The 8815-nt window shown below is 38.7% G+C and overlaps 2 protein-coding genes across 3 annotated transcripts; one reads left to right on the top strand and one right to left on the bottom strand.

Moving 5' to 3' along the window:
* Window positions 1-1944: 1944 nt before the first annotated feature.
* On the top strand, window positions 1945-4954 carry mrto4 (MRT4 homolog, ribosome maturation factor). Of its 2 annotated transcripts, XM_062986234.1 has the most exons (8): window positions 1948-2072; window positions 3014-3072; window positions 3151-3254; window positions 3341-3422; window positions 3797-3864; window positions 3949-4100; window positions 4205-4281; window positions 4395-4954. In XM_062986234.1, the coding sequence occupies exons 1-8, from the start codon at window positions 2045-2047 to the stop codon at window positions 4554-4556; spliced, it is 732 nt and encodes a 243-aa protein (XP_062842304.1). In that variant the 5' UTR covers window positions 1948-2044; the 3' UTR covers window positions 4557-4954. The 2 variants fall into 2 exon arrangements, with proteins under 2 accessions (XP_062842302.1, XP_062842304.1); XM_062986232.1 differs by having other exon boundaries at window positions 1945-2072; window positions 3014-3254.
* Window positions 4955-5145: 191 nt separating this feature from the next.
* akr7a3 (aldo-keto reductase family 7, member A3 (aflatoxin aldehyde reductase)) lies at window positions 5146-8555 on the bottom strand. Its single transcript, XM_062986231.1, has 7 exons — window positions 8180-8555; window positions 7249-7436; window positions 7020-7124; window positions 6538-6634; window positions 6360-6459; window positions 6144-6273; window positions 5146-5381 (listed from the first exon to the last, which is right to left on the bottom strand). Exons 1-7 carry the CDS (start codon window positions 8490-8492, stop codon window positions 5220-5222), a joined length of 1095 nt encoding a protein of 364 aa, XP_062842301.1. The 5' UTR covers window positions 8493-8555; the 3' UTR covers window positions 5146-5219.
* Between the last annotated feature and the right edge of the window lie 260 nt (window positions 8556-8815).

An 8815-nucleotide genomic window follows, 5' to 3' on the forward strand; every position in this document is an offset into this window, starting at 1 on the left:
TTTTATCCAAAGCGACTTACATTACAGTTACAGTATACAATCTAAGCAATTAAAGGGTTAAGGGCCCAACAGTTGCAACCTGGCAGAGGTGGGGCTTGAACCGGCAACCTTCTGATTATTTGTCCAGTACTTTAACCACTAGGCTACGGTTGCCCTAGTGGTTAATATATTTGACAATTATATTGTGCAAAGACATTTCTGAAGGACAAATCATTCATTAATTCATTGATTGTCTCTTTTTCACCACTTTATCCTGGTCAGGGTTGCAGTGGGGCTGATTATTTGGGTAAAAGGTTGGACCCTGGACAAGTCGTCATCACAGGACAAACACACACACAAACACAGTCATTTTGTAGAAAGAAACCGGAGCACCCGGGCGAAACTAACACACAGAAGGGACCCTGGAGGGGGATATCAAACCCAGTTATATGTTGGCCAGGCTATGGTAATTGTATTTATTTATTAAATTATCGTTGCCTCACAGTGAGAAGGCCTTGGATTTGATTCCCAGGTGGAGCGGTTTGGGTTTTTACTATGTGGAGTTTGCATGTTTTTCCCGTGTCTGCATGGGTTTCCTTCAGAACTCTGGTTTCCTCCCAGAGTCCATAGACCTAAGTATGTGTGTGTGTGTGTGTGTGTGTGTTTGCCTTGTGATGGACTGACTATTTCCTACATTATGCCCAGTGAATTGTACCCACTGCAAGCCTAAACAGGATAAAGCAGTGGTAAAATAGACAATATATGAATGAAATACAAATTATTATTTATGATATCACTGGTGCATAACTGGTACATAATGTAGACTTAATATTGTATGTGTTATAGCCTAACGGCATTATTGCGTAAGAAAATCTAATGAGTCTTCAACGTTTATCAAAATATTGCATAACCTTATACACTCATCTAACATCTTACATAAGGGCTGTTTTTGTTAGATGACTTTCACAGGACAATAACCTCTATTTTTCTCATCTTGAAACCAAATGTGAAACCGAATTAAACCAACAGTTTGGCCTAAAATAAAATAAACACAGTTTATTTCTAAAGTAGTCCGTTCGCCCTTTCATTCTTGATGTCTGAAATACGATGGGTTCATTATATGATAAACAAAATTGATCAGCAAAAACTGTAACTGATATTTAAGGTACCAGTTTTGGAGCACCCATCTTTCTTGTGTGGCACCATTCAAGCCCATGGTAATGTAAGCTTGCTTTACTGTGCTAACATTAAACATGATTGTTATTTAGGTATGTGCTTTGGTTACTGCATGGTCTTACTTTGGTCTATCTGTGACAAACTAAGCTTGTTTAGTAGCAGTTAGCTTGCTATGCTGCTAATATGTGTTAACAGAGGGGCATAAGTTTTTTTCCCACATTGCACATAGATAGATAGATAGATAGATAGATAGGTAGGTAGGTAGGTAGGTAGGTAGGTAGGTAGGTAGGTAGGTAGGTAGATACTTTATTAATCCCGAAGGAAATTAAGGCCTCAGTAGCAAGTTACATAAATCAAAAAGTAAGTAATAGTACACACTACAGAGATTCACATTATACAAAAAAAGTATCTGTATAACCACAACACTCAGACAACACACAACAACAACAGGACCTGAGAGTACATATGGTACATGTGGTACATATGGAGGTGTTATTTCAGTTAACATTGCGAGGCTAGTATAGATTATAAGTCACATTTATGAATATCCATAGATTCATATTCTTTTAACGGTATCAAGTGTACGTTTTTACAGCAGTGTTGGAATGTGGGTCCCACTACCCCAGTTCATGCCAACCCTGCAAATGTGCAAACGTGCAGACATGCATGCAACATTGTGCACACAGTGGAACTCACTACAGTGTTTTATAAATAAATGAATGAGTGAATCTGGCGCCCTCTGTCGGTTATAAACAGCACGCACAGCAGTCACACTGGCAGTATTTGCAGTAGCAGTGAGAGTCAGTAAACGCTGGGTGGCAGTAAGGAACTTTCTCACTGTTTGTTAATCACCAGTGGAGAAGAACCAGCACGACACAACGTGAGCACCATGCCGAAATCAAAGAGAGATAAAAAAGGTAAATAAAACAATATTCAAAAAGTTAAACAGTTATGTTTTATGTATTTTATTTAAGTTGTTTGTTTTATTTAGCACGTTAACAAACTCGTAACACTAATAATCAACAGTAAGTTACTTACTTAGCTAATCAGCTAGCAAACGCTTATCGACTTGTAAAGTTTAATGCTCATTTATTCTTTACTGACTCTAAAGTGCACTATATCAACTACAGAGTATTAATTATTTTGCTCCCTATTTAGTGCACTGTGTGTGTAAAATAATGGCGTTTGAAATCCTGCCTTCCTAAACCAAACTTAGCTAAATGGCTAATACGTGGATTCATGTTTATTTATGTAGTGCATTTAAATTTAATTAAACTTGAATTATGTTATATTTTGGTTATTAGTGAATCAAATCAAATTGTAATTAGTACAGTTACAAGGTTAAAAATATTGTTTTCATGTTTATATATTTATTCAATATTTAATGGTAACATGATTGCACAAGTCATTCCAAATCATGTCCAGTTATATATACAAATGTTTTTATTTAAAATTTGTTTGGTTTTATTTGCTTCATTATTGTGTACATTAGAATTTGTTAAACGTTTTAGTTCTAGGGACAGGTGGAATGTTGGAAAGCCAATTGAAATTTAAGTACCCAAGCCGAAGCCATCATCACAGTATTCTTTGCTTACCATTAAAAGTAATTGGCCTAAAAATTATTCTGCAAGTTATAGAAGCCTGCATAGTGTACTTCACACCGGGGTCTCTTGACAACATACATAGAGACCAATTGCATGGAGTTTTTTTAATCCAGCTTGCTTGATATGTAGCTTATTTACTACATGAGATGTGTTAGAAGCACAGACCTTAAATGCTGTAGGGCCCCCAAGTAACTTATAAGCAGGCTAACTTGCTAACATTATTAGTAAATTAATCTAAATCTTTTTATCCACAGTCTCACTGACTAAAACAGTCAAAAAGGGGTTGGAAGCAAAGCAGAACTTGATAGAAGAGGTCAGTAGATTTTATTTCCCCACATTAACTTGCATTGATGGGTTCCGAGAATTATTAGTAATTTTTTTCTATTTCCAGCTACGGAAATGTGTAGACACATACAGATACGTGTTCATCTTCTCAGTAGAAAACATGAGAAACAGCAGACTTAAAGATGTCAGAACAGCATGGAAACACAGTCGGTAAGAAAAACACACAGACTTCATACTTACTAATGATGTACTAATTACAGTATGTAATTTAACCTGAAAAATATTTTACATTTCAGGTTCTTTTTTGGAAAGAACAAAGTGATGATGATCGCGCTTGGGAAAGGGCCAACAGATGAATACAAGGATAACTTGCACAAGGTATTTCATAACATGTGCTCGTCTTAAAAAAATATTTTTGCTTCAGTAGACAGAATTAAACATGTTTAGTATTAACTCGAATATCACCAACACATTGAAACCACCGACTGGTGGTCAAGGGTTGGGATATATAAGTCAGCAAGTGAACAGTCACTTCTTGAAGTCAATGTGTTTGCATGCAAGGCCTTCTTGTTCAACAGGTGTGCCTGACCTTACAAGTGTTCTTTTAACTAAATAGGAGTACATTTCCAGAGGCACACTCTAAAATTTTGTGGAAAGCCTTTTCAAATGAGTTACAACTAGTTACATTTTTACTCAGTTAAAAACGTGTGGCAACACTACTAACCTAATCTTTCCATTTTGTCTAATGTTAGGTGAGCAGGTATCTGAGAGGAGAAGTGGGAGTCCTGTTCACAAATAAAACCAAAGACGAGGTTCAAGAGTGAGTTTACTGCTCTTGCAGTTTTAACTTCAGGTTTCCAGATAAAATGACTGTTAAAATACTAAATAATCACGACTCCTTTAGGTATTTTAACAGTTTTCAAGAGATGGATTATGCCAGGGCCGGGAATGTGGCGCAGATGGCTGTGACGTTAGATGAAGGGCCGCTGGAACAGTTCACACACTCAATGGAGCCTCAGCTCAGACAATTAGGATTACCCACAGCTCTCAAAAAAGGTCATTCATTATTCTCTCTAACAGATCAGTAAAAGTGACTTCATAGCAACATTAGAAATTCAGTTTTCTTTAAGCAGTGTGAATAAATTGAACTGTACCTGCAGGAATCGTCACGTTATTACAGGATTATGAAGTGTGCAAAGAAGGAGATACTCTTACTCCTGAACAAGCACGGATTCTGGTGAGTTCACGGAATCACAAAACATTTCTCCCAATGTTTTTGGATAACAGACATTTTGGATGTTTTGTAGTTTTGATTTCAAACTGTTTGTGCTTGTCTGAATTCATTTTCAGAAACTGTTTGGAATTGAAATGGCTGAATTTAAAGTCACTATTAAGTGCATGTGGAATTCAGACACTGGGGAGTTTGAGAAGTTGGTGGAGGGGGATCAAGAGGCCATGCAGGTTAAGGATGATGAAGATGATGATGATGAGGAGGAAGATGAAGATATTTAATCCCTCAGGAGGAGATAAATTGGGACATGGACTTTTTTCTTTAAACCTTTTAGTTCAGCTTGTGAAAAGTGTTTTATGTAAGTGTGCAGAAGTACGCTCAGGATTTTTCATTACTCCTAAAAAGCACCGCTGTACATCACAGTTTTGTACTGATTGTTTTGTTCCGTCCTGAATTGCACTGTAACATTTACAACACTGCAGGATGGAGGCTTTTAATCTCACAAAACCTGCTGCCATTCTGTTAACACGATTTGCTTCTGGATAATGTCACTGCAAGGTAACCAACTGTGCAGAAATCAAACATGACCATGGCTTTTTTTTTTTCTGAAGCCAGCCACAAAACTTTGAGCTCACAACATACAACCAAAATAAAGTTTTAAAAGTGGATGTTTCGGAAATAGACTTAAAATTTATGTCGTTCTTTTAGAGGTGTATCAACTCACAGCGTTTATCTTTACAAAAATTACAAAACGTAAACTTTCGAATCCAGAAATAATTGGTTTAAGTCTATATTAAGGCTTGTTGCATATTAATGTATACTGATATATAGTGCAGGGTTCACATTTATCACAGGAATGAAAGACAAACCTTTAGAAATCAACTTTTACATCATTTTCGTTTAAATGAAGCTGGTTTGTATCTTTCTTTGAATGCAGCCAAGGTTTAACGAAAGTAGTTTGGACAATCGTGAGCTACCAGGTTCCAACCACATTTAAAGGCGTCCACAACTTCCTGCTTTAAAGGACCTTCATTAACAGCTGCTAGGTTTTCCTGAAGCTGCTCCATGGTGGACATCCCGATGATCACACCATCGCCCAGCTCACCCTGAAAAATACCAGCACAGGTTTAGATTTGAGAAGAGGCTGTGTTTGAGGTGGCATGATTGTTCACTTGCCGGTTACACTAGCATGCAATTGAAGTCGAATGTTTACATGTAGGGAGGGATGTGTGAGCCCTGAAATTTGTCCCAAAAAAGATCACCAATGTATTACCAATGATATATTCATACAGTGAGTACAAGTACATGGAACAGTGGTCCTCAGCCAGTGTACTAGGAAAACTCTCATCTCATTAGAAAAAATCTGTCAACAACCAGAATTGCCATACATTGATTGCGGCTGGAACAAGGGTGATGATGTCAACAGTTAAGTGAGCTTTACATCACTGTACTGAAACAAAGTTCCACATTCAGATGAAATGAAATAGAGAATTTTGGCACCAACTACTCAAAGCTGAATTAGCATAAAAAGAACAAGTACACAGAGAAAAAAAACTAACCTCCTAGAAGAAAGTCCACAAAGGAGGATTGAGAACCCTGTAGATTTTTTGCTCTGGATTTTCCTATTTTATCAAGCATTATAGAAGTCTGTGTTGTGGCCAAGGAAGATTTCACCCAAGAGTACCAAATCCTGGAGTGCCAATAATCATCAAAAAAAAACTAGCTTTTAAAAGAGGTTTTTGTTTTCTTAATAATAAATCTAACACTGGTCGACATTCAATAAAGTTTGGGGTGGGATGGAGCATAACCACTTAAAAGTCAGGGCTGCACCCTTCTTTCTGGTTCTTCACCTGGTAGGCAACTCATACCTTCAGCTGAGAGTGATGATACAACCATCGTATAGCGGCTGATGTTAAGCTTGGCTTCTCAGAACCATATGCTGTATTCAGGGCCTTCAAAACACCATCTACAGCCTGGAAATGGCTCTCCTTCCAGTACCTACAATCAGTCACACATCAGTACTGTAAGGCTGCAGAATAGTAAACAGCTAACTCTAAAATAAATATAAATCTATCTTTTATTACCTGTCTCTGTAAGCAGCTGCCCAGTTATTCCCAAAAAAGCGTCCTGCAGGTTGGCTCCCATCTTTGTCTTCATAATGGTACTTCCCAGTCAGCAAACCTCCTGAATAAAAATCCAGCTTATTACAGTTAAATTTCTCTGACTTTAGAGATCAGCCAAACCATGTAAATGCCACTGTACCTGCCAGAGGGTTGTATGCATAAAAACAGATGCCATAATAGCGTAGACATGGCAACAGTTCTGTCTCCACTTGACGTGTGTTAGCATTGTACATTCCCTTTAATAAAACACACCATTAAAAACATTAGCTGCAGAGGCAAAACGTTTTTAATATATAGCCAATGTTCATGTATACGTAACCTAGAGGAGGGTATCAATTACTACACTGCTAATGGGCCTTGTGCCACCTGTAAACACTGGGCACAAGGTAGAAATACACCCTAGACAGAGCACCAGTCCATCACAGGGCAGGACTTGCTTAGATGCAATTTTGTCAGAATACATCAGAGTACCGACATGCCCTTTATTACAGTTATCACCCAGTAAAATTCAGAATTAAGTCCTGTGTCAGTTTACTTTGCATTTTGACAACGTCAAACTTTGACAAATAACACCCACCTTGTAAATCCAAGGAAATTCAATAATGGAGGCACTGTGTTCACCTGATAAACTGTGGGCAGAACCCAGTTGTTGTGTTTGCAGATGCAGTAGATTTCAGCCACTTCCCAGGAGGCGTAGTTTGATAAACCGAGCTCCTTGAACTTCCACTGCAAATAGAAAATGGTCAGTAAGCTTCAATATAACACAAAATGAATGCACTGTATTGTGCACAGTAATTAGCATTGCAAGACACTATACAGATGTACTGCAGGACACAGGTAGCTTCCGTACCTCTTTGTGCAGCTGGTCGCAGGCTCGTAGTGTATCATGGATGGGGTTCTGGTGATCGGGAGCGTGTAGATAGAAGATGTTGACGCTCTGAGTTTGCAGTCTCTTCAGAGAGATGTCCAGCTGAGAGCGAACACTGTCTGGCTTCAATGTCTTTCCGTCCCACGGGTTTGCTTTGGTGGCTATTTTAACTAAGGAATGGAAAAAATAATGTATTCATAACTTTAATTAATTTCCACCTGTCTATAATTAAAAACACAAAATACACTCCATACAGGCCTCCTGCCATTTGCCAGGCATTAAAAACAGGTAATGTCAGTTCAGTCATTAAAATACTGGACTAGTAAAGTCTGACCACTGTTGGCCCTTAGTCCACAATTGTCTGGAATGTACTTGGCCAAAACTGTACTTAACTGTACTTACATCTAGAGACAATTCATCGAAGCTATTTGTTTACTGTTTCATCAATGATAGCATCTGCTTTTAACTGGTTTTGCTATTTGGCCACCATAAAACATTTGATTATTGACTAGGCTTTGCTGTTTATAAGTTTGTTTGGTAAGCTGGTCAACCTTCTTAACAGGTTCACATCAAGCTATAATAAAAACATATCACATGCTGGTCTGCAAGCTGGCCGTCAGGTTAGTCAAATATAACCAGTTTAAGCTGGACGTGCTGTTTTATTAGATTACCAGACAGACTGGTTTTGTGCATACCATTAAAAAGTTACAACTGAAACAAAAAAACATATTTCACTTCTCTCAGTGCAGGCAAACGTGTTTAAAGTACTGTTCGTGGTAATTACACTTTCTTTACAGATGTGAGAGATCCATATTATGGTGAACAACAGAATTAAGTCCTGTATTATCACTGAAATGTGCACTTTGTGAAATAACACACTGCATTAGCTCTGCAGAACACATTGTTCTCATACCAGTGTTTGGAAGTTTCATTTCTCCTATGATGGTCTCGGCCTGACCGTCTGTGTACATGAACGCGGTGTCCAGCTCATCGTGACCACGCTTCAGGAACTCCTGCACCATCCTCGTGCTCGTGCCCGCGTCTGCGCGCCCCCCGAACGCCATCGAGCCCAAAAGTGTAGCAGGGACTCTGTGCGCAGTTTGACACGAAGCCATGGTGCGAATCTGTAGTGAGTCTGAAAGTCTGAGTCCGGTGGTGAGTCTCTGAACGATCTTCTGAGTCGCTCTTACTGTACACAGCATTGCAACAACACTTGTGATGATCATAAACCGGGGCAAAGGACAGTCTGGAGGGACCGTCTCAAGTTGTTCAACCTCGAATAAAGACGTAAAGGGGCAAAGCGGCGCAGGAGAAAACGATTGGTTTATTCCTGCAGGTGGAGCTTTGAGTGTGGTTGAAGTTCACCAGTTCATTTTCAAATTCCAAACAACCCCCCCGAGTGGCGAACAGAGAAAGCAGCATTTTAATTAGAGATGTTCCCAAAACATGCAGTTTAAATTGTTTAGCATGCCTTTTTCTGTCATATATACGTATATAGGAATACAGTACAACATTTTGCATATCCCAGCTTGTTTGGAAGCTGGGGTCA

This window comes from Trichomycterus rosablanca, chromosome 24, assembly GCF_030014385.1.
Source record: "Trichomycterus rosablanca isolate fTriRos1 chromosome 24, fTriRos1.hap1, whole genome shotgun sequence".
NCBI classification, from domain to species: Eukaryota; Metazoa; Chordata; class Actinopteri; order Siluriformes; family Trichomycteridae; genus Trichomycterus; species Trichomycterus rosablanca.

Bases quoted from the DNA above. Each gene is read 5' to 3' on its own strand.
- mrto4 (XM_062986232.1), top strand. From the start codon at position 2,045: ATGCCGAAATCAAAGAGAGATAAAAAAG. The intron at 2,073-3,013 runs GTAAATAAAACA...TTTTATCCACAG, and splicing joins ATCAAAGAGAGATAAAAAAG to TCTCACTGACTAAAACAGTC. The intron at 4,101-4,204 runs GTCATTCATTAT...CTGTACCTGCAG, and splicing joins ACCCACAGCTCTCAAAAAAG to GAATCGTCACGTTATTACAG.
- akr7a3 (XM_062986231.1), bottom strand. From the start codon at position 8,492: ATGATCATCACAAGTGTTGTTGCAATGCTGTGTACAGTAAGAGCGACT. The intron at 7,437-8,179 runs GTATGAGAACAA...TCCATTCCTTAG, and splicing joins AATGAAACTTCCAAACACTG to TTAAAATAGCCACCAAAGCA. The intron at 5,382-6,143 runs GTATGAGTTGCC...GGTATTTTTCAG, and splicing joins ATCATCACTCTCAGCTGAAG to GGTGAGCTGGGCGATGGTGT.